Source organism: Vipera ursinii (genome assembly GCF_947247035.1).
Source record: "Vipera ursinii genome assembly, chromosome: 15".
Classification (NCBI taxonomy): Eukaryota; Metazoa; Chordata; class Lepidosauria; order Squamata; family Viperidae; genus Vipera; species Vipera ursinii.
This window is the reverse complement of record NC_139528.1, coordinates 4,038,686-4,063,008: the sequence shown is the minus strand read 5'-3', so window position 1 is coordinate 4,063,008 and position 24,323 is coordinate 4,038,686. Positions and strand designations below refer to the sequence as shown.

Sequence of the window (24,323 nt, the reverse complement as noted above, 5' to 3'; positions counted from 1 at the left end):
ATTGTTTAGACGGGCTTGTGGCTTGTTTCTGCTCCAGAGAATTATTTTCTTACCTCTGCGATGTGTTTTGTCTCATTTTTTTCCCCTTGTTTCCCCCCCCCTCAATCTGCTGAACCCCTAATTTTCTCAGGGCTGCCTAATCTCTGTTCAACCCATTTAGCGCCGCTGTTGTATTACTATTTATCTTTCTTATGATGTTCTTTATGATCCCTCTTAGTGCTGATATTATTATTCTGTTGCTTTGCACGTACAACAGACTTTCAACGTTTCACTTAGTGACTGCTCAAAGCTACGACGTCACTGGGGGGGGGAAAGCGCCTTGTGACCGTTTTTCACACCATCTTTGCGGGATTCCCCATGATTATGTGTGTGAAGAGGCTAAGACAGTCACTTACTTGTCTGAAATGGTACAGGGTCTCCTGCTTGGGCGGGGGCGGGCTGGACTAGAAGACCTCCAAGGCCCCTTCCATCTCTGATCTGATTTTGATTGGGATGGGAAGCTGAGCGTTTGGGTTGCGTGTACGCTGCAGTAACGGCTGTGATGTCTTTCTGTTGTAGAACCATCGCAAGGCTCCGGAGATAAGGCAAACCCGAGGAAAAAAACAGTGGGTAAGCGTGATTTTTTTGTTGTTGTTGTTGTTCATCTGAAATAGCATAAATTCGTTTTAGATCAGGCTGCATTTCATTGGATTCACCTTACTGAGTTTTAAAAGTGGCTCTGGGTTTGACCTGCAGAGATTTAAAAGCACTCCAATTGAAGCCACATTTCCAGAGAAAGAGGGATTGTATTACTATTATTATTATTATTATTATTATTATTATTATTATTATTATTATTATTATTATTATTATTATTATTGTCCATCCACACCATCAGACTAGATTTGGCATTTTTGTCCACCTATCAAGTCTTTCCCAAGGACCTGTGATACTATGATTATTATTGTTGTTATTCACAAGGTCCCCAGTTTGCTCTCCCCCTTTCTGATTTTAATAATCTTTACAATAAAGAAACGGGAGAGTTATTTTCCCACCAACATCGTGAGAAAACTCTCTGCTGAAATGCAAAATATGAGGGCAACTTTGGCCTCGAGCTGCAAGAGCCGTTTTTAGCCTCACGAAAGCTTTGTTTCAGTGGCATGGCAGAAAGTGGGGAAGGGGGGGTCTTCTTTCCCTTCCCCCCCCCCTCACTACAGGGGACTCTCTTGCTTCTCCCCTGCCTTTCTGGGTTGTCTTGAGATCCTTTAAGGATGGATTAAGAAGCAACATGCTTATCCTACCATCTGTACATTATTAATTAGCAGTGAAGTTCTGGAAACGTCACAAATTGCAGGCTTTTTTTTTTTTAACTCGTCTCTTATCGGAAACACGGGGCTTTCTTGCCACAGTTGTTAAGTGAATCACGGCTGTTTTTACATGGGTAAAAAAACACGGTTGTGAAGTGTTTGCTTGTCAGAAGGTCGCAAATAAAAAAAGGGGATCACACGATCCCGGGACCCTGCAACCATCATAAAAAAAAATAAGCTTTGCTCACCTGACCAACAGGGAGGCTGCAACGGTCGCAAGCGCCAAAAACGCTCGTGAGTCGCTGCTTTTTTTCCAGCGGCTGTTGTAACTTTGAACGGTCGCTAAGCCAAGAGTCGTAAGTCGGGGACTAACTGGCCGATGACCCCCAGCCTTCCTCTCTCCCCAGACCGCGACTGCTCCGTCTCTCTGCTGCGGCTTCACTCCCGGGACGCTGCTGGTCGCCTGCAGCCAAGCCAGGACCCCCTCGCGCCCCCTTGCCCGCTCAGCGGCTCCGCCGAACGCTGCCCCAAAGACTGTGGGGCAGTTCGGGGAACGGGCAGGCGGGGAGCTCCCGCTGGCAAGGAGGCCTCCCCCGCCCTGGGCAAGGGCTTCAACCCCACGTGGCGCGCTCGCTTCTTGGTGGACTTCGACGCGGCCACCGGCCACCTGGTGTGCATGGTTTGTGAGTACCCGCTGCGCCGCATCTGCCTGGCCACCGTCAAGCAGCACATCCTCCAGTGCCACGCCGAGACGCTCCAGATGCCTCGGGAGGTCCGGCGCACCATCCTGGAAGTCTGGGAGAATCGGAGCCAGCCCCCCACCCAGGTGCCGAGGAAGTGACGGGCTGGCGGGTTCTCCACCCCACCTGACTCGGGAAGCCGCGAGAAAGGGTTACGAAAGAGACCAAATTCTGGACCAGGCAGCCCTAGTGGGCGGAGCTTGAGGGAAGGAGGCTCCACCCCTCCTCAGAAGCCCCGCCCCAAGGCTATATACTCATGTCTCCCTTGCTGGAGAGAAGAGCAGATTCTGAGCGGACCGTGCCGCCATTTTTCAATTTTAAGACTTTATTTTTTTTATTTTTATTTTTTATTTTTTTTATTATTATTTTTTTTTTGGTTTTGAACTTTGCTTTTCAGTTCTAAGCAAAAGCAGCTCTGATTTCTCTCTGGCCCCGGACTGTTTCCTGCTCTCTCTCTCCAACAAAACTTCACACCGCAGCGGAGAAAGGAAACGGAGAATGAAGCCAGCGCTAAATCAGGAAGGAGAAGATGGGAGACTTCGCCACCACCTCCCCTTTATTCTGGAGCAGTTTATTAAGAAAAAGAAAAAGAAAAACTCAGGGGGAAATCTTTTTTTTGAGTTGCCGTCGGTCCCTTCCTTTTGGACGTCCGTCCCCACCAAGAAAAAAGTTGCAGGAAGAACTAAGACAATTGCTAGGACTGCCGTTTTGCAGCCAGATCCATTTCACCACCAGCGCTGCGTTTCTGCAATTAATCGGACCACATGTTTGGGCTTCCTGATTTAACCAGAGGATAGAAATGTCAGCCTGGGGCCTTCAAACCGATTCATAAGCCGCGGGGAACAGTAAATTATTTTTTTTATGTTCTGCAGGCGTTTTTTTTTTTTTTTAATTTTATTTTTAAAACGTCTCCTGTCTATGTACGTTTTGAGTTCTGTGTTCCGATCACCACTTCGCTTGTACTCCTGCAGGGAAAAAAAAAAGGGGGGGATTTCTCTTTCGTTTCAATTCCGGAGCAGAGAAAGGTAGCCAGATCCATAAACTCTGCTGGGCTGTCCCCTCTCTTGCTTTATGGTTTCGCCTCTGGCCCACAATGCTGGCTTTGAAAACAAGCATGTGAAGAAGCGGTAATCTCTGTGTGTGCCTTTATTATCCAGGTGTCAGGCAGCAGTTCAACAGGTGCAAGCCGGAGGAGGGCCAGCAAGTCCTCCTCCTCGGTTTAGGGGGGGGAAAAGGCACTCATTCCTTTATTCCAGGGGTCGGCAACCTCGGCTCTTTTATGACTCGCGGACTTCAACTCCCAGAATTCCTGAGCCAGCTATGCTGGCTCAGGAATTCTGGGAGTTGAAGTCCGCGAGTCATAAAAGAGCCGAGGTTGCCGACCCCTGCTTTATTCAAAAGGTGGATGGATGTTAATTGCTGTAGACGAAAGCAGGATTATATAACTGAGTTGAATCTTAAAGGTAGAAGCGTCCTCTCTTATTCCAGGAAAAGGATCGTTAGTGCTGCTGCTAATTACAATAAAACGACTTAAAATCTTTTTTTTTTCCCCCTCCCCTTTTTGGATTGCCTGCAGTTTCAGAAATCACCAGTTGGTGGCGCCTTTTGACTGGTTAAAAAAGGGCTAGTGAGTCTGGGAGGACCAAGTCCTAGAGCAGACTCCTCTACATAATTTCAACTTTCCGTATATTTGCTTCTCTGGTCTGATCCAGCCAGCGAAACAGCAGCAGCCCCCAAAACATCTGCTGCAAGACACACGTTTTTCTGTCTGCATTGCCACGCATCCCACGTAAAACTGGAAACGGCAATTCCCCTAGAGCGAATTAAATCACACACACACACACACACACACACACACACCCCAAAGCCTTGTCAAATGCTGCCAATTGATGGAGCATAAGTCAGTATTAGCCTTCTCTGAATATTGTTTCACTCTAGTTTCCTGCCGGGAGATGCTTTAATGGAGGCAATTGAGTTAAACTGACCCTTTTCGGGGGGATAAAGCCCTTCCCTTTCCCATCTCGCCTTCCCCCCCTTCAAAAGAGACTCTCATTACAAAAGCAGAAATCACATTTAATAAATTAAGGGAGGCCTTTACAGTCAGGCCCAATAAATAACAAAAGCAAGGTTCGGAGAGAAACGGGCAGAAGGTGAAATGGAACAGCAAGAGGCCATAGTTTTTTTGAGTACAAAAAAAGTCTAAAAAGAGAGACAACGGAGGAGAAATTGCACTCGTCACCCACCGTCACAACTGCTACGTGGGAGAAGGTGCCGAGGAGGCTTTACAACTGCAAAGTTGCTCGGATCAGGGATGATTGAAGCAAAGCCAGGAGCACAAAGTTTTATGGAGGCAGGTGTGTGTAGACACATGCATATACAAATCGGCCATAAGCTTTGCATTGGGCAACCGTGTGCATTTAAAAGGTATGGGTGGTTTTGTTATTTTTTTTTGAGTTGTCTTTTCAGAAACAATCTGTGTTTCCAAATGTAGCCGCCTTTTGTCATGTTACCCCCCCTTTAAACCTCCCCCCCTCCCAACAAGGCTTTCAAAATATTTAGGGCAAAAAAAATGTCAATTTTGTTTGAAAAAAAAAAAAAGGCTTGCAAACGTGGTTTTGATGGCATTCTGGAGAGCCAGACTTTTGAAACACAGCAGTTTGCGGATTCTGAAACCCGTGTCTTTACCTTAATTGAGATTTCAACCCATAAATCTATTCAATTTCTCTCCCTTTCTTTGCCAAAACCCTCCAATTTGTTTTTTTCGTAGCCCGGTGTGCTGGGAAAAAAAACGGTTTCGCACACCGACTTTCGCCGAAGCTTCGGCAGCAAAGATGAGCTTGATCCCAACCCCAGCCTCATCATAACATTTTGGGGGTCCTCGAGTTAACGACCACAACGGTGCCCATTTCTGTCGCTAAGTGAAATTTTGCCCCACTTTACTTTTTTTTTTTTTTTTTGCTACAGTTAAGTGAGTCACAACAGTCGCAAAGCAAAGCTAGCTTCCCCACCGACTTGATTTTGATTTTACGGTTGTAAATGTGAAAAGCAATCACAAGTGGCTTTTTCCCCGTTGTAACCGGGGCAGTCACTAAACAAAACAGCCGTAAGTCGAGGACCACCTGCGCACCATCCCGGGAATTTCGAGACGGTCTCTAAAATCTTGGCGCTGGCAGTATTCAGAATAAAAAAGGATCAGACTTTTCCAACAATGCAAAAAGTAGGGGAAGAAAACATTACGTCACCCTAAGACGGTTTTTCAGAGAGAGACAAACATGGAGACTACAAAGATTTTTTTTTTTATCACAGTTGTGTGGCATTTCTCCCCCCCACCACCACCCTTTTGGCATCGTGAATGAGCGGGGGAAAAGGAGGACCTGCCTGCTACCCACTCCTCATTGCATTGCCCCCTCCCCAATTTTTTAAAGCCGCATTTCTCTCTTCCCCCCCCCCCCGTTTACGCTCGCTTGGCAGGTGGTTGCTGGTGATGGGTTGGGGAGAAATGAGATTGGAAGACTGTTGGAAACCACAGGGTGTATACAGCAAGCTCTTTGCGCTCCCCAACTTTGGTGTGTGTGTGTGGGGGGCACGTGGAGGCTTTAAGATGAGCCCCCCCGTCCGATAAAAATATGTGTTTCTATATTGCATCTGAAGTCAGAAGGGAGCTTTGACCCTCCCAAAATGAATTCTAGGGATGGTAAACACCTCTATAACTGATGGGCAAGCTTACAACCTGTGGACTTCAACTCCCAGAATTCCTCAGCATGGCTGGCTCGGGGATTCTGGAAGTTGGAAGTCCACAGGTCGTAAAGTTGCTCTGTAAAGAGAGCGGCCCCTATTGTGACTGGCTGTTGAGAATGATGGGAATGGTAGTCTTCCTCCCCCCACCCCTCCCTCCCAGCAGGAAGTTGCAGCATCGTTTCCACCCCTCTCTGTTTTTCTAAATTAAAACATCCCTGCCCTCTTTTTTTTTTTTTTTACGGTGCTTTGTTTTCGGAGAGACCCTCCCAAGATGTGCTCGGAGGGAGGGTGTTCTGTAGCTTCCTCCCTACCCACATTTTAAATGCTCAGTCCACGTAGTCAGAAGGCTTTGGATCTGCTCCTGGAAGGGGGGGGGGCAATGTAACTGCCCCCTGTGGCTCTTTCCCCCCCCCCCGGAAAAAAAAAGCTGCTTTAAAAAGCCTGCAGCGATTGGCTGTCTCCGAACGGCTCTGAAACCCCGCTTTGCAATCGGTTCCCATGTGCTGCACGATCCTCGTCACATTAGGGGGGAGCCAAGAGACAGAAGCAGAAATGGGTGGGGGGAGAGATCTCACTGCCCCCCCCCCTTAAGTGGGGGAGAAAAGGATGGATCCCATGCCCCGGTTTGCCGCAGTTTTCTTGTTAGCTCAGAAGGAAAGTCTGCAGTACCCAGTTTGGGGAATGCATTCTGTCCTCACCCCCACCCCATTTAATCCCCCACCCCACCGCCAAACCCTGCCTCTTCCTTATAGATGCACAAACACACAAACAGTTGGCAAACGCACAAGGAATCGGGATATACTGCTGTCCACAGTATAGCGGAAGTAAACGGGTGCTTTTTTTTCTTTTTTAAAAAAAGGCAGTGGTAAGGAATAGCTCCCCCTAATGTATACACATACGCCCCCCCCCACACCCAATAAATTAACCTGGCACACAACAGCCCTCACCCCAGTCACTCACCATTCCCTTCCCACCCTGATGCCAAAAGCAGACCAGCTTGGAAAAAAAGTCAACGGTGGGCGGGCGACACCACAGCGGCCACTGAATTCGTGCCACCCAGACCCACAACGCCAGCCTTGTGCATGAAGACACAGCGCCAAGGATTGCTGTGCAAAGGCAGGCAGAGATTGGAACTGTCTTGGGGGGGGGGAGCTTCGGGATTTCTCAGCTGGCTCGCCGCTTCGGCTGTCCGGGGGCACCCCCTCCTGCTGCCCCACCCCACCCCTTATTGCACGCCCTCCCCGCCCCCCCTTTTTCCCCCCTAGCCCTGAGAGTTGACGGAGATCATCCAGTGGCGCTCCATCCCAGTTCACACCTCCGTCTCCACGCCGGCCAGCTTGGGGGTGAGGATGCGAGGCGTGACGCCGGCGTTGAGGTCCGTTTCGAACTGCAACAGTTGCCCCATGAAGTTGAGGTTGGGTGAGATGATGGGCCGACGGCCCTTGACGTACTTGTAGGCGTCGCCCATGGTCATCAAGGTGTGTTTCATCAGGTAGGCGATGACGATGGTGGCCGAGCGCGAAACGCCAGCCTGGCAGTGGATAAGGACTCCCTTGCCACTCTGGTGGGCCTCCTCTGGAGTTGGGGAGAGAAACAGCAGCGTCAGAAGCTGCAAGGTGCACATCCGCGGCACGCAGAACTTGTGAAGGACATTGGAACAAGACGGGATGTGATGGTGGCCATTAGCTTGGAAGACGGAGGGAGGGAGGGAAAGAGGAAAATGCCAGGGCCAGCAGACATGAATGCTAAATAGAGGCTCTCAGTTTAGGAGCAGTATACCTTAAAATGCATACTATCCCCCATTAGGTGGAAAGTAAGCAGCATGCTCCTTCCACGCCACGTTTGCCAATGGAGAAGCCTTCCCCGGAAAAAAGGGGGCATATCCTTGTGTTTTTTTTTATCTAAGGAGCCACCCCCGGACCAGAGTTTAAACCGGGGGTCTTCAAACGTGGCCCTTCTATGACTTGTGGACTTCGACTCCCAAAATTCCCCAGTTGCTTTAATGACAGAGTTGCTGGTCTGAGTTGCAAAGGCGTGAATTGTTTCTTGCCAAAGGGGGTTTCTTGCCCGCACTTCCCACGTACGGGCTCCCCAACCCGGGTCAAGCCTTAAGCACGTACCGATGAACTCGAACGCCTCCTCGAAATATTGCCGCAGGTCCTGACGGTTGTTGTCGGTGGCAGGCAAGCGCTTGTAACGGAGGCGCCCGCTGTCGGCGTGGTAGAGGGGCAGGTGGGTGGTGACGTTGAGGACGTGGCCCACGTTGAGGTGGAGCAATTTCTCCAGGTTCTGGGCGTCCCTCTCGTTGCCCAGGAAGAGGAATGGGAGGATGGGGCTCAGCTCGGCGTTCTCCAAATCGGGGGTGAGCGGAGGACCCACTTCGTCTGAGATCTCTGGGGCATCTGACCCAATCGGAGTGCCTGCAGCCAAAACACACAAAAGTTCAGGGTGGCATTCCTGCCCAGGGGGCCACAATGGAGACGTGGCATTAGAACGAGAAGGCTTTGCGTGGCACAACGGGGGGGGGGGAAGGTAGCTGGTCCCTCCCTTCTGCCTTTCCAATCTTGCTAGATAAGACCAAACGTGGCCCGTTTAAGACTTGTGGACTTCAACTCCCAGAATTCCCCAGCCAGCCAAGCTAGTTTCCGGCTCTTTGTTGTGCATGTTCTTACTTAGCATGGCCACCAGGAGGCAGCGTGGGATTATAGGACAAAACCCAGTCACCTACTCTACTGTCTCCTAGTGGTCATTTACCAACTGCAACTGAAAGCAGCAACAATATCGCTAAACAACACATCAAGTTAAAAATGCTGGCTGGGGAATTCTGGGAGTTGGGGTCCACAAGTCTTAAAGTGGTCAAGTTTGGAGACCCCTACCGCCCCCACCCCAGATAAAATGCTGCCCTAGATTGGAAACGGGGGACGAGGATGAAAGATGCTTTGCCCATTGTGTCAGGCTACAAGCAGAACAAGCTTCATCCTGGTTTAGTCACAACATCCAAGTAGGATCTGGATGGCAAGGCATGCTGGGAACTGTAGTTGGATATGCTGGGATATGCCACTTTTTTTCAGGGAAGGCCTTCTCCGTAGGCAAAAGCGGCTTAGGAGGGGCGGTGCTCTTTACTCTCCACATGATATGAGAGAGATGCATTTTGAGGTATACTGCTCCTGAACCCAGAGGCTCTATTTAGCATTCATATCTGCTGGCCCTGGCATGTTCCTCCCTCCCTCATCCAAGCTAATGGCCACCATCACATCCTATCTTGGACCCCTTGGTTGAATCCAATCTCCAGGTGTCCCCTTACCTCTCTTCCCGAGTCCTTGCTCCTCTCGGTGGACCAGATCCAGGACAAGGTGCAGGTTGTGCGTAGGCTGGGGTTTGGGCGGCTTGGGGGGGCTAGCTGGTGGAGATTCCGGGACCCCCTCACAGCCAGACCCTTCCTTGGACCACAAGCATTGCAGCGAGGAGTCCCGGCCGTCACAGGTACCCCGGGAAGAGAGAAAGTCTAGCACAGCCAGTTTCCCTTGCTGGAACCGCCGCCGTCCCGGCGCGTCGGGGACTCCGAAGCGCATGGCGCCCTGCAGCTGCGCCTTGGTGAACTCCATCAGGTTGCGGCAATCCAGGATCAAGGGGGAGCTCTGCGGCGGGCCCCACGGGGGCTGCGAGGCCGGGAGGGGCGACTTGCTCATCTTCTTGGCCAGCTCATCCGGCCAGATGGTACGGACCGTGTAGTCGTCGCCCTCCTCGTCCTCCTCTTCGTCCCTGCCGTAGCGGCTGGGCGTCGGCGAAGACCCCACCCGGGGGTCGTAGGCCACGATGGGGTCGCTGCTGCAGAAGCTGCAGGAGGAGCTGGCCGACTTGACCGAGAGGTTGCAAGCCAGGCAGGCCAGGGAGCGCAGGGCCACGGGAGCGCAGGAGAAGCAGCCCGGCTTCTTCATGGACTGCGGGCTGCAGCTGGGGCAGCTCAGAGAGCGCAGGCTGGATCGGCTGGAGAAGCAGCCCAAGGAGCGGAGCCCCGACTTGCCTCCGGCCTCCTCGCAGCGCATCAGCCGCCAGCAGCTCCAGCAGCCGCACTTCAGGGGGTGCATGGTGGTGGCGGGGCTGGAGAGCGACGAGCTGGGCGACGCGTCCCCCGAAGGTTTGGCGTTCTCCTTGAGACCCCTCTTCTTGAGCTTGGCCTGGGGCAGGAGCGCCTTCAGCTGGGGGGCCAGTGGCCCTTTCTTCTCGCCTGGCTTAGGGTCCGGCGGCAAGGCCAGGCCACACTCGGACCCTCGTCCCTGAGGCTTAGGGTTGAGCAGGTGAGAATGGCCTGGGAGAAGGACGCTGCTTCGGCGAACCGCCTCGCAGGGGCCCTGGGCGCCCGCTCGGCAGGCGGCGGGCGGGGACAGCGGCTTCTCCCCGCCACTGCTGTGGGTGACGAAGCCGTGGCTGAGACGCAGAGCTAAAGTCTTGGGTCTCTGCAGCACGCCCATTCGCTCTTCCAGCGGCGAGGGTGGCATCGGGAAAGCCGAGCTGCGGAGAAGGGGAGAGGTCAAACGGAGGTGAACCATGACGGCGCTCTCCACTCCCACCCCCGAATTCCTAGCAGCCTCTAAAGCAGGGGATCTCCAAAACCCGGCCACTTTGAGACTTCTGGACTTCCAAATCCCAGAATTCCCCAGCCAAAAGCTTGCCAATTTACCCATCTAAATTGATTGCCATCCAGGAGAGGCAACAGCACAAAACTCGGGAAATCGGCTGCCTGGAAAAGGCTTCAAATTGGTTTGCAAGCTGGCTGGGGAATTCTGGGAGTGGAGGTCCAGCCATCTTAAAGCATGCTGGCTGGGGAATTCTGGGAGTTGAAGTCCACAATTCTTAAAGAAAAAGGGAGGGGGGGAGGTCATTCATCCATCCATCCTGATTATTATTTCAAACCCTGAAGTCTCCCAGCCCTTTTATTTACTTATGCCTCCCGCATGGCTTCCACCCTCAATTACGTAGTCGTAATCCAGTAACATTTTGATGTACTTAGGCTAACTTCTTTTTATGGCCCAGCTTTTTGGCAAAGCCTCCTGTCAGATTTCCAGGTTCCTAAGTCTGCTCGGATCGTGTTCTGTGTCACAGGTGCTTCTAGCCATGCAGCAACATCCCGGCAACTCAGGCAGAGGATCACATGTTTACAATCTAGCGCAGAGAATCTTATGCCCATTTCAGGAACCGGGAGACTGAGGCTGGGGTAGAGAAGAGTTCTTCACAGCTGTTGGGGCCGAGCTGAATTTTGCACGGTTGCAATTCCTTTTCCAAATTCCTAGTCTAAATTTCCAGGGAATCTTGAAATCTCCCACCTTGCAGAATTCAACCCTTTTCTTAAAATAATCATAATGGTAACTTTCCCGGGGCTTGAATAATTTGCCACCCTTGACCCCCTCCCTTCCAGAGGTGAGAATGCTCCAGTGAAGACAGCAACTGCTTCACTCGCCCTACAAATCACAGACACACCTTAATTCAGATTGCAATCCAGATTTGTGCACGCACAGATCTATCTTGCTTATAACCTCACCTTTACGAATCGCAATTAATCAAATTTAATCCAAAAATCCTCTCCGGCACAGTTGCACGCTCAAATCTACAATAAAGTTCCTTGGCACACTTGACTTTTGTGCCAACCCCATTAATGAGCATGGCCCACCAAGCCTTGTCTTTCACGCGCACACAACCAGCACGTAGCTCTGGGCTATTAATATACGCACAGGTGTGCAAATTCTCTTGGGCTATCCTTGCAAGGTCGTGCGCACGTGAAGTCTGCTTCCGTACAAGCCCGCTTCAAGTTCATGGGTCCCACCCCCATTCCTCAGCTCAGCCCTGAATCTCTGCAGCCTACCTCGCAGGGGTGTATGGGGGGAGGTTTGAAAAAAACAGCTATTGTTGCTTCAGGACTAGGTCACAGCTATATCTTGTAAATCTGCGCACCACAAGGCAGCTTTCTTTGCGCGCACTTTCGTGCAGTTGTCGAATAACAGATTTTTAAAGAAATCCTTTGCTTACACAAACGTGAACACACACACACACACGCACTCACAGACACGTGTACAAATATGCAGGCACTTCCCTTCTCCAGAGCTTACCTTTCTGACCTGACCACAGCCCGCCGGGTCCCCCTAAGGCACCGTCTCTTCCTTTCAGCCAGAGAAGTTGGACGGTGCCTCTAAAAATACCAAGCTGAGCTCAGAGCCTGGCATGGCAGTGAGACCAGTTGGACTTCTAGGGTTTCACCCCACGATGAGCTCACCGTTTGCCCTAGACACGCCGGGCAACTTTCTTGACGGGAGCAGGGCGGGCAAGGAGGAAGAGATGGGCAGGAGACCAGCCAGGTTGAAGGAAGGGTTAAAAGTCTCCTTGGACTTGGAAAATTTATTATTTTATTTATTCGGTTTAATGGGATGAGCAGCTGTCTCTTTGCAGGCCAGAGCTTGACACCCTCAACAGCTTTAATTGGGGTGGAGGACTTCAAGTCCCAGAATTCCCCAGCCAACATGCTTTGAGAAGGGTGGACGTCAACTCCCAGAATTTCCCATGCTTTAAGAGGGGTGGACTTCAGCTCCCAGAATTCCTAGTCAGCAGCTCCCTTAAAAAAGATGGGTGGACTTCAGCTCCCAGAATTCCCAGCCAGCAGCTCCCTTAAAAAGAGGGGTGGACTTCAGCTCCCAGAATTCCCAGCCAGCAGCTCCCTTAAAAAGAGGGGTGGACTTCAGCTCCCAGAATTCCCAGCCAGCAGCTCCCTTAAAAAGAGGGGTGGACTTCAGCTCCCAGAATTCCCAGCCAGCAGCTCCCTTAAAAAAGATGGGTGGACTTCAGCTCCCAGAATTCCCAGCCAGCAGCTCCCTTAAAAAGAGGGGTGGACTTCAGCTCCCAGAATTCCCCAGCCAGCAGCTCCCTTAAAAAGAGGGGTGGACTTCAGCTCCCAGAATTCCCAGCCAGCAGCTCCCTTAAAAAAGATGGGTGGACTTCAGCTCCCAGAATTCCCAGCCAGCAGCTCCCTTAAAAAGACGGGTGGACTTCAGCTCCCAGAATTCCCAGCCAGCAGCTCCCTTAAAAAGATGGGTGGACTTCAGCTCCCAGAATTCCCCAGCCAGCATGCTTTAAGATGGGAGGACTTCGACTCCCAGAATTCCCCAGCCAGCATGCTTTAAATTCCCAGAATTCTGGGAGTCGAAGTCCTCCCATCTTAAAGTTGTCAAGTGTGAGAAACAGGGGCTCAGATACCCAACCGCCAAGGCTGAACTATGGGTGGGAATTTCTCCACCCGGATTTAGGGGGTGATAGGAAGGGGGGGGCTCTCAGCCGCACGTGCCTCTTTGGGCAGTTCCCAGGCCCTGGGTTTGCCAGTGACGGGGATCCGGCCATGGCAGCCGAGTGGAGGCTGGCATGGAGACCAGGCCTGGGGATGGCCAATCAGTGATGCAAAAATGCAGGCCCTCCTTGCAATGACATCACCAGTGCCTGCCCAGATTGCAAACTCGAATTCAGGAAATGGGTGTTACAGTGAGGTACAACAACACACAGGTTGTTCCAAATCGCCATGCAAAGGTAAGATATTAAGCATCTTGGCTGGGGAATTCTGGGAGTTGAAGTCCACCCATCTTAAAAGACGTTGGCTGGGGAATTCTGGGAGTTGAAGTCCACCCATCTTAAAATACGTTGGCTGGGGAATTCTGGGAGTTGAAGTCCACCCATCTTAAAGCATGCTGGCTAGGGAGTTCTGGGAGTTGAAGTCCACCCATCTTAAAGCATGCTGGCTGGGGAATTCTGGGAGTTGAAGTCCACCCATCTTAAAATACATTGGCTGGGGAATTATGGGAGTTGAAATCCACCCATCTGAAGCCTGCCAAGGTTGAGAAATACTGCTATAGATTAGGCACCCCTAGACCCTAACCTGGGTGGGACAGAAAGACACACATCTAATTGTGAGAAACCCAGCGGTGTTTAAATAAACCAGCTTCGTAGAAAAGAAAGAGTTCCTGCTTTACCCAGACAAAGCCTCAAGTTCAACTCCCAGAATCCCTAGGCAGAGCTTTGAAAATCTCTGATCTAAATCCCGGGAGACTTCGTGGCAAGTCAGCATCCACAATGCGATACCCATTACGCAGGTGGAAAAACCGAGGTTGAGAAAACCTTGCTTGCCAGGGGATGGCACAATCAAATGGTGCTTTTTTTTTTTTGGTAAATGTTCTCAGTTCAACAGCTTTGACCCAAACAAACTCCTTGAGGTTTCTTTCTGCAAAAGCGACATATCGATCTGAAAACAAGCCTTCAAACCCATAACAAATTGCCTACCCACCCTCGCGTTATTTGCTAGGCTGGTTTCTCCCTTGTAAAACACCCTCCAGACAGCTACAATATCCCAAGAATGCCTCACACATCCAAGCCACGCATCTTCTCTTCTTCTTCTTCTTCTTCTTCTTCTTCTTCTTCTTCTTCTTCTTCTTCTTCTTCTTCTTCTTCTTCTTCTTCTTCTTCTTCTTCTTCTTCTTCTTCTTCTCTCTCTCTCTCTCTCTCTCTCTCTCTCTCTCTCTCTCTCTCTCTCTCTCTCTCTCTCTCTCTCTCTCTCTTCACCTCGTTTTATTTTACAATCATTGCGCGACTATTGAATTGTTAAAACAAAACAAAAAACAAGAGAAGCGGGTCTTCTCTTTTGTGGCGACGCAGATACGAGTTGATTCCATTTTCATCTTGCTTTTGCACCCTGCGCTTTTGAAGAAGGGGGTGCCTTTAAACAGACTCACCCCCCCCCACACACACACACACACCTCTTACACCTGATTAAAATTCCTCGGCTGAATTAAAATTTAATTAAAAAATCATAACCGTGTCCGAGTCAGCTGCCTGGGTCCCTTTGTTTCGCCCAGCCTCTTTCTTGAGGCCGACCCCCTGCATCTGAGTTGACACACACACAAACACAGAGAGAGAGAGAGACACCCCACACACTACCATACACCCCACCTCACATGCCCCACAGCACCCACCTTTGCAGCCAACCCTGTCTGGCATCACCGGCTTAAAAATAACTCATGAGTGGCGGTCATGAGGCTCCTGTTTTTAAAGGCTGGGACCTAGGATGCCAAGCAGATCCCTTCTCTCCCCCCCCCACTTTTCCCCAAATCCTCTGAGCATCCCCCACCCCGCACCCCGTCTCCCACGCACCGGGAAAGATGATCTGTCACAACAGCCGACCGACAGCCACCACAATTCACCCACTCGCGCATCGCTCCCCCAATTGCCAATCCTGCACACCCCCCTCCCCACTTTGCCCGGGGATCTTCGTGGCTGTGGGGTGCAAGTCCTGGAAGAGCCCCAAGCGGGGCACAGCACCCCCCCACCACCACCCCGGCCTTTCAATTCTCTCCCACCCACCCCCACCCCCAATTCCCCCTTTAAGTGCTTCAAACGGCCAGGGAGATGCAATTCGCCTTTTTTGCTCCCAAATCGGTCCCGCGTGGGTAAAGGGGCGGGTGGGGGGGTTGGGGGGTGGGCTTTCCAACGATAGGCACCTCGCTGCGCGCTTCCCACCCACCCAGATCCAGTTTCTCCCGTGCACACGAACAAAACACAATCGTGTCAGCGCCAGGGGTGGGCTTTCTCCTCCAAAATCGCCCCCTTTTTGCAAGAGGCAAAAAGTGGGGAGTCGGGGGGGTGGAGAGGGAAGCAAGCCCCTTCCTCCACCCTGGCCCCCTCCCCTCTCCCGCGCAGCCCACCCCCCTCCCCCTGCCAGGTGTTTGGCACTCACCTGCATCACATCCTCCAGCCGAAATGGGGGGGGGGGAAGCGGGCTCCGGGTACCTGGCCAGCAGCTGGGCGCCGCTCCTCTGCAGCCCTCCCCCCTGCTGACCCTCCACCTCCACCCCCACCCCCCCACTGGCCGCCCCGTCTTGGTGTGAGGTTGTGTTTTGGGCTGTGTGTGCGTGTGCGTGTGCGTGTTGTGTGTTTTTCTTTTCCCCGGCTGGGGAAAGCAGGGCGGGGGGGGGGGGAAGAGCCGGGGAAAGGCTGGCAGGGTGACCTCATCGTCCGCCAATCAGAAGCCGGCCCGGTTCTCCCGGGGAAGGTGACGTCACGGGCCGGGCACGTGACCCGGCAGGTGGTTCCATTCATGGGGAAGCGGGGAGACCCCCTTGCAGGGGAAAAAGAAAAAAAAAGAAAAAAAAGCGGGGGGGGGGGGTCGCCGTGCGTTTTTCCAGCTTGCACTCAGAGAACTGCGATCCGCTCTCGTTTACTACAGCCTCTGCATCCTTTTTAAAAAAAAATCCTAGATGATGATGATGATGATGATTTTATTTTATTTTTTTTAATTTTTATTTTAATCCCATTTCTATCCCGCCCTTTCTCCGAAGACTCAGGGCGGCTTACAATTTATTTACTTTATTTATTTTATTTTATTTAGATTTATATACCGCCCTTCCCCCCCCCCCCCCCGAAGGACTCAGGGCGGTTTACAGGGCATTTAACAAACAGTCAATACAAACATTAAAATTTAAGCACAAATCAAATGTGGTTAGCAGTAGCCTTCATTCTATGTCTATGCCTGCTTATTAGGGCTTTCGGCCCCATCTCAAGCGGCATTATTACAAAGTCAGCTTATTGCCCCCAACAATCTGGGTCCTCATTTTACCTACCTGGGAAGGATGGAAGGCTGAGTCAACCTTGAGCCTGGTGGGACTCGAACCTGCACTAATTTTATTTTATTTTATTTTATTTTAATTCCATTTATATCCCGCCCTTCTCCGAAGACTCAGGGCGGCTTACAAGCTTAGCAATAGCCTTCATTCTATGTATATGCCTGCTTATTAGGGCTTTCGCGCCCGCCCCCCAGCGGCATTATTACAAAGTCAGCTTAATTGCCCCCCACAATCTGGGTCCTCATTTTACCTACCTGGGAAGGATGGAAGGCTGAGTCAACCTTGAGCCTGGTGGGACTCGAACCTGCACTAATTGCAGGCAGCTGGTGTTACTTAAGGAGGCATTAGCCCACTGCTCCACCAAGGCTCCTATGATGATTGTTATTGTTGTTGTTTTGTTGTTATTATTTTGTGTTGTGTTGTGTTTGTTGTTATTAATAATAATTTTAGATGGTATATTTTTTTAATATGCCACCCAGAGTCCCCTTGGGGAAGATGGGTGGCCGTATAAATTGGTTTAGTCAATCAACCAATCAATCAATCAATCCTGCCTTTTGATCTTTAACTCAAGACAGTGAGGATTAATTGATCCCACCTAATATTTGAATCGATTGGATACTTCATTGGGTATTAATTTGGTATTTTAATTCCGTGATAAGATGGGTGGCCAATGCATTTTATAAATAAATAAAGTTGATACTGAGTGAAATATTAACGGTAATCATCAAAGTCAACCCTTAGAAATATCCGGGATGGTGCAATGGAGGAACCAAGGAGCAGATGCCTGCCCTACGTTTTTTTTAACCATAGTTGGATGTCTTGATGTTAATTTGATATTTAATTCAATATAACAAAAACGATTGGGGGACTGGAGGCTAAAACATATCGGGAACGGTTGCTGGAATTGGGTATGTGTAGTTTAATGAAGAGAAGGACGAGGGGGGGGGGACATGATAGCAGTCTTCCAATATCTCAGGGGCTGCCCCAAAGAAGAGGGAGTCAAGCTATTCTCCAAAGCACCTGAAAGCAGGACAAGAAGCAACGGATGGAAACTCGTCAAGGAGAGAAGCAACCTGGAACTAAGGAGGAATTTCCTGACAGTTAGAACAATTAACCAGTGGAACAACCTGCCTCCAGAAGTGGTGAATGCTCCAACACTGGAAGTTTTTAAGAAGAAACTGGACAGCCATTTGTCTGAAATTTATTTATTATTTTATTATTATTTAAATTTATATACCGCCCTCTTCCCGTAGGACTCAGGGCGGTTTACAGGGAAAAATTAAAAAAACATAGCATACAAAAATTAAAATCAGTTAAAACTATTAATTAAATTCCAGTCCCTGAAATTAAAACTAAAACCCAATTAAATTAAATTAAATTAAAACCCCTCAGTCTGGGCCAAACAGCTCGAAGAGCCAGGTTTTCAAGTCCCGGCGAAATGAGCGAAGGTCATTTTTAAAAAAAAAAAAAAAATCCCATTCCATCTGCCCTCTGTTTTTTCCTTTGTCTGGGGCTAGGGGGGGAATTTTGCATTCGCTCAACCTCAGATCAAATTTGCAATGTGACTCAACTCCAGCCACCCACAACAGGGTGAGTCTATACATTGGTCATTGGAATGGTGTGTGTGTGTCATCTTGGGCGTGTGTTGTGTACTTGTCTCTCTCACACACACACACACACACAGTGCCCAGCCCAGTGTGCTCACCCTTGGCAGCCTGGAGCTGAGAATCTGGGTTAGCCAAAAGCCTCCTGGCCTTTTGCCCATCGAGGGAGGCTATTAGCTGGGTGCCAACCCCTGGCCTAATCCTGGCACAGCTGCCGTTGCAAGAGAACTCGTGAGCAGCAGGGAAGAAGAAGGTAGACTGCCTCAGCCCTTGGAGGCTCCATGTAGCCTCGGCTGGCTACTAGCTCTGCTCAGGGCAAAACGTAGCGCTGCTGCGTGAACTAGGTGGTAATTCTGTTCTGAAACCATCCCCACCGCCACCAGCCCTCCCACATCCTATGACTACAAATTCCATCCTTTTAATTACGGGTTGCAAGAAGAAGCTGCTTCTCTGGTTTGACCAGCGAATTGATTCGTGACTCTGGCTCACACAGAGAATATCCAACTCTGTTTCCTTCCTTCCTTCCTTCCTTCCTTCCTTCCTTCCTTCCTTCCTTCCTTCCTTCCTTCCTTCCTTCCTTCCTCCTTTGTCTTTTTCCTTCCGTCCATCTATTCTTCTTTCTCTTTTTCTTTTCCTTCTTTCTTTTTTTCTTTTTTCTATCTTTCCCTTCCTTCCTCCCTCCCTCCCTCCCTCATCTCTTTTCCTTCCACCCATCTTCCTTCCTTCTTTCCTTTCTTCCTCGTCTCTTTTCCATCGTTCCTTTCTTTCATTCTTTCTTTTTCCTCCCTTCTTTCTTTTTTCTGTCTTTTCCTTCCTTCCTTCCTTCCTTCCTTCCTTCCTTCCTTCCTCGTCTCCCTGCCTTCCTTCCTTCTTTCTTCCTCCATCTCTTTTCCATTCTTTCTTATTTTTTCTTCCTTCTTTCTTTTTTCTCCCTTTCTTCCTTCCTCCCTCCCTCCCTCCCTCCCTCATCTTCCTTCTTTCCTTTCCTCCCTCACCTCTTTTCCATCCTTTCTTTTTCTTTTTTCTTCCTCTTTTTTCTGTCTTTTCCTTCCTTCCTCCCTCCCTCCCCCCCTCCCTCCCTCCCTCCCTCATTTGGCCAAACTTTTCTCTATTTTCCCAGCCCTTCCACACCCAACTGAAGATGGGCAAAGCAGTGCGGGACGCAGCGTCCTCCATATATATCCACGCTATGCCATTCTAGCCATGGAAATTGCGGTTTTCTTCTCCCAGATTTTGGCTTGAACGTGTGTTGTGGAAGCACCCATCGTCCCGGACGTCCGCTCTCCAAAGGTTGTCAGCTCTCCCCTCCCCTTTGGACCCCTTTTTTAAACAGATAGCCATCGTGGCTGGATTAACCAAAACACAGCCAGCTTAACACTTTTGTCAGCCTCTCCCCAAAAGAGGAAGGGGCTCCCCCTTTCACCCACAGTGGAACCTGCTGGATATCTTCTGCCCCCGGCCTGAATGTGGCTGATGGGAAAGGTGCATCTGCCAGTTTCCAGCACCATCATGCACCTTGTTCCTGACACCTTTCAGCTTTCTCTTCCAGGTGCCCCAGGGAAGATATTTAAATGTGCGTATTTACGCCTTGTTTTTAAGAACCGCTCTGAAAATTGGCCACAGTTTCCATCTGGAAGCTTTTCAGAAAATTCCTGCGGATGAGCGATCTCACCGGTGGGATCAATCGATCTGCAACCAGTGTTAATCTCATCCTTTTCACACCCAACACCCTCACAGCAGCCCGCGGAAGGAGGAGCCGGCTGCCTTGCCGATGCGGGTTTTTGCCTCTTAATAATCCCTCACTGCACAAAAACCCGTTCGGCCACATGCAGGGGTGGTTGTTTACCTCGCAACGTGCAAACGCACACTTGTGCTCAAAAGGCAAAACAGGTTTCGGGAGCCGGTGCTGAATGTGGGGTGAACGTGCAAAAAAACAAAAAAACTCCTTCGGTTGCCAGTCTTGTCTTGTTTGGAGAGTTTATTGTTATTCGCCATTTCGTATTGGTTGTTGTCGTGGTGGCTAAAACACCGTTGGGTTTTCCTAACTCGCCCTTTAAGAACAACAGGTTGAATTTGGTGCATTTTGCTTTGATCTGGGTTTACATTCAGGCTCATTCTGAATGGCTTTTAAGACAGGCCCTCATCAGAGACACACACACACACACACGTTCCACACCATCGAAAATCAATCAAGTTCTATTTTTATTTGCCTGGAGCAGAGCAGGCTTAAGGCAGCAAAACGAACAGCCAGCATTTTAATTACACATGCGAGAAGCGGGTTGTGTGATACAGGAGAGAAAAGTTTCTGACTTTGCTCCTTAGGTTATTTGGAGAGGCTTGTTTGAAAGGCACAGAATTTCACGGGGCGTTGATCTCTGGCAGGTCGGTAATTAGAAAGAGAGCCTCCGTAGTCCCGAGTAGTCTACCACAATGGCTGGGATGCCATAGGAAGCTTGAATTGTGTTCAGAGCTTCCTGGAGGCCTCAGGGGGACCATGGTGGGAACAAGGCAGGCCTAGGTGAAACATTTTGTCCTAATCCAGGGTGTTTTTTTTCAAAGTTAAGTCCACAAAGCACAAACCAATCAATGAAACCTCGATTTGGCTTACTCCGTGGAGGGAGGGAGCACTGTGGTTTCGCCATCTCTTCCTCATAGTTTCAGGGATGAAGTACGCCCAGCCAACGGTGGTTTCATTTTCCCTCCCTAATAAACAAGATTCCCACCTATCCTGATGAATGTAATTGTTAGAATATAGAATATCAGAGTTGGAAGGGACCTTGGAGGTCTTCTAGTCCAACCCCCTGCTCTAGCAGGAGATCTTATGCCATTCTGGACAAATGGTTGCCCAATCTCATCTTAAAAACCTCCAGTGATGGAGCGCCCACAACTTCTGGAGGCAGGCAGTTCCACTGGTTAATTGTCCTCCCGGTCAGGAAGTTTCTCCTTAATTCCAGGTTGCTTCTCTCCTTGATTTGTTTCCAACCATTGTTTCTTGTCCTGCCTTCAGGTGCTTTGGAGAATAGCTTGACTCCCTCTTCTTTGGGGCAGCCCCTCAAATATTGGAAGATGGCTATCCGGTCCCCCCTGGTCCTCCTCTTTGTGAGACTGAACGTCCCCAGTTCCTGCAACCGTCCTTCATAAGTTTTTGCCTTGCTTGAAGGACCAAACTCCCTCTGTGTACACAAGGACAGCTTGTTGCTATGGGTTGACTTTGCGTTGTTTTTGTTGTCGTCACATTTTCAGGCTCTCAGAGGCACACAATGCCAAGCTCTGCCTTAAAACAAGGGCATTTTTTTATTTTTACATTTAGCATCTTCGAGATACCCGCGCCGGCATTTCTATCCAGAGATGGTTCTTGAGCACTGGGTAACAAAGCTGCTTGAACGTTGCCTACGGCATGCCGCGCGTTTTTGCCGAACTCCTTGGTGGATTCATCCCCAGCTGGCCTATCTCTGCACACATATAACCCCCCCCTTCAGCTTCTTTGCCCCCCAAGGGGGATGAAACCATGATGTCACTTCTGGCCAATGGGAGCCCTCTCCCTTCACCCCCGTTGTAAATCTTCCTCTTTATTTATTTGGACAGATTCTTCAGCTTTTTTGTCTCCATCAGCAACTCCCAGAGAGAGAACAAAATGGATGGAATGAGCGATTAAAAAAATCATTTTAAAAAAATGGAGAGGCTTTTTCAAAATGCAGCATATCAAGAATTATTTTTTATTATTAGGCCTTCTGTAACCTTTTTAGTGACCCACAAGATATCCTCTCTCTCTCTATTTCTTTTCTCTCTCTCTGTCTCTTTCTTACTTTCTCTCTCTCTTATTCTCTCTCTCTCCCATTCTTTCTCTTCTTCTCCCTTTCCTTCTTTCTCTTATTCTCTCCTTTCTTTTATTCTCTCATTCTTTTCTCTCATTTGGTCTCTTATTCTCTCATTCTTATTCTCTGTTCTTCTCTCTTTCCTTCCTTCTCTGTCTCATTCTCTCATTCTCTCCTTTCTCTGCCTCATTATCTCATTCTTTCTCTCATTTTCTCTCTTATTCTCTCATTCTTTTTCCCTCTTATTCTCTCATTTTTTCTCTCTCTCATTCTCTCATTCTTTCTCTTATTCTCTTTTTTCTCTCTCTCATCCTCTCTCTCTCTCTCTCTCTCATTCTTTCTCTTATTCTGTCTTTCTTTTCTCTCTCTCATTCATGTATTCTCGCTCATTCTCTCTCTCTCTCTCTCTCTCTCTTTTTATATTTTCCATGGGTCAGCTTTGTGTGTAATTGTTAGTTCAGTTTCTGTGGGTTGTTTTTTCCCCCCAATGATCCTAATAAATTTCTTGCCAAGTGGTAAGTTTCACTTTTCTTGTGCATCAACATTGCTATATTTAGACAAATGGGGGCAGAGGGGTCATTAATTAACTTGATGGAAATGCTGAGCATCGCCTGGTCCCGTTCAAAAGAATGAAATGGAAACATCACATTTTTGCAAACAAGGCTTGAATTTCTTCTGCTAATGTGCGGCCTTGGTGGATATCCTGCTTTACAAGTCTTGCTTGAAAGATGCCATGAGAACTAGAAACTTGGAGCATTGGCTGATTAATACAAGCCAAAACGCTTTGGAAGCCTGAAACCCCCTCGTGGCTGATTGTGGTATTGCAAGGTCAAGATGGAAAATAGGACAATATCTTTCCTGACAGCGAGAACAAGTAATCAGTGGAACGGCTTGCCTCCAGAAGTTCTAAGTGATCTATCATTGGAAATTTTTAAGAAGAGATTGGATAGCTATTATCCAGAATGGTGTAGGGTAGGGTAAACTGGCTGGCTGAGGAATTCTGGGAGTTGAAGTCCAGAAGTCTTAAAGTTCCCAAGTGTGAAGACCCCTGGTATAGAGTCTCCAGGGGGTTGGACTGGAAGACCTCCAAGGTCACTTCCAACTCTTGTCATAATATTACACTCTTATAATGGGATCTGTAGGGAATACCGCCACCTAATGGCACAGTGAAAAATTGCAGCCTCTATGGGGAAAAGGGCAACTGTTGTATAATGGAATCTTCTACCGTCTAAGAAATATTGCTCTCTGGTGGCTTAATGTGGTATTGTGAACTCAATATGGAAAATTGCTATAGATTACATTAAAGGTAAAGGTAAAGGTTCCCCCGCACATGCGTGCTAGTCGTTTCCAACTCTAAGGGCCGGTGCTCATCTCCGTTTCAAAGCCGAAGAGCCGGCGCTTGTCCGAGGACGTCTCCGTGGTCATGTGGCCGGCATGACTAGACGCCAAAGGCGCACGGAACGTTGTTACCTTCCCACCGGAGTGGTCCCTATGTTTCTACTTGCATTTTTACGTGCTTTCGAACTGCTAGGTTGGCAGAAGCTGTGACGAGTAACATGCGCTCACTCTGCTACGCAGCACTCGGGATTCAAAGTTGGCCCTTTTATGACTTGTGGACTTCAACTCCAAGAATTCTGGGAGTTGAAGTCCACAAGTCATAAAAGGGCCAAGTTTGAAGACCCCTGGATTACATGTAGCTCTATTTAAACCATTGAACCTGCCATATGTCAGGTACTAAAAGGCTCAAGGAGCAAACTAGGGCAATGTAATGGAATTTAAGAGGAATGCTGCCCCTGGGGGGGCAGAAAGGGGGCAATACAGGTAGTTTGCCACCTTGAGTTATATGTAAAAATAATAAAGGCAGGATACAAATTAATTTAATTTTTTTTTTAAATTGTAGATTGCCCAGAGTCACTTAGTTCACATAGGCAGTGCAGAAATGTCCACAAATCTTAAGGATGCCAGAGTTTACCTGCCTGGGGGAATTCTGGGAGTGGAAGTCCACACATCTTAAGGGTGCCAGGGTCAAAAAACCCTGTGCTAGACTGCTGCTGTTCGCATCATCAGGCTGTAAAATTGCTTGGGAAATCAATGGATGCAAAACTGAAAATGAGAGCTATCGTTTCTAGACTTGCACCACTAGAGGTCAGCAAAAAACCACGGGAAAACCCCCCAAACTCTTCAGCCCTCTAGCGGCCACGCAGGGTATGGCATCCCAACTCTGGTACTGTGTATATTAATAAACCGAATAAGATGCCCTTAAAATAATTATTCAGCTGAGAGCAAAAGGAAAGATCAAATTCAATTCAAATTCCAAATTCAATTCATTATGCATCTTACCCATCTTCTTGCAGGAGGCTAATTTTCCAGACGGAAAAAGAAGGATGCAGTCATTCAATAATTCAATATTAATAAAATCAAGTATGGTATGAAAAAAAAAACATAAGAATTTAAACATCGACACGTCTTAATAGATAACGCCGATCAGGAA

General features: G+C 49.2%; 2 protein-coding genes across 8 annotated transcripts in view; one reads left to right on the top strand and one right to left on the bottom strand.

The window, feature by feature from the left end:
* SPINDOC (spindlin interactor and repressor of chromatin binding) overlaps positions 1 to 21,536 on the top strand; it is a 29,827-nt gene extending 8,291 nt beyond the window's left edge. For 2 of the 7 annotated variants that reach the window (XM_083374390.1, XM_083374388.1), the window contains 2 exons: positions 559 to 609; positions 1,677 to 2,936. In XM_083374390.1, the coding sequence (XP_083230516.1) occupies positions 559 to 609; positions 1,677 to 2,230 (605 nt within the window). In that variant the 3' untranslated portion in view covers positions 2,231 to 2,936. Of the gene's footprint in view, positions 1 to 558; positions 610 to 1,603; positions 2,937 to 19,566; positions 19,930 to 21,327 lie in introns of those variants that run through there. The other 5 variants (XM_083374392.1, XM_083374393.1, XM_083374389.1 and 2 more) reach the window with 5 other exon arrangements.
* On the bottom strand, positions 7,038 to 15,703 carry LOC310647277 (dual specificity protein phosphatase 10-like). Its single transcript, XM_083374387.1, has 4 exons — positions 15,528 to 15,703; positions 9,069 to 10,276; positions 7,885 to 8,184; positions 7,038 to 7,339 (listed from the first exon to the last, which is right to left on the bottom strand). The coding sequence occupies exons 2-4, from the start codon at positions 10,261 to 10,263 to the stop codon at positions 7,074 to 7,076; spliced, it is 1,761 nt and encodes a 586-aa protein (XP_083230513.1). The 5' UTR covers positions 10,264 to 10,276; positions 15,528 to 15,703; the 3' UTR covers positions 7,038 to 7,073.
* Positions 21,537 to 24,323: the final 2,787 nt, after the last annotated feature.

Coding starts and splice junctions, on each gene's coding strand:
- LOC310647277 (XM_083374387.1), bottom strand. CDS start 10,263: ATGCCACCCTCGCCGCTGGAAGAGCGAATGGGCGTGCTGCAGAGACCC. Junction 8,185..9,068: donor GCAAGGACTCGGGAAGAGAG/GTAAGGGGACAC, acceptor TTTTGGCTGCAG/GCACTCCGATTGGGTCAGAT. Junction 7,340..7,884: donor GGAGGCGTTCGAGTTCATCG/GTACGTGCTTAA, acceptor CCCCAACTCCAG/AGGAGGCCCACCAGAGTGGC.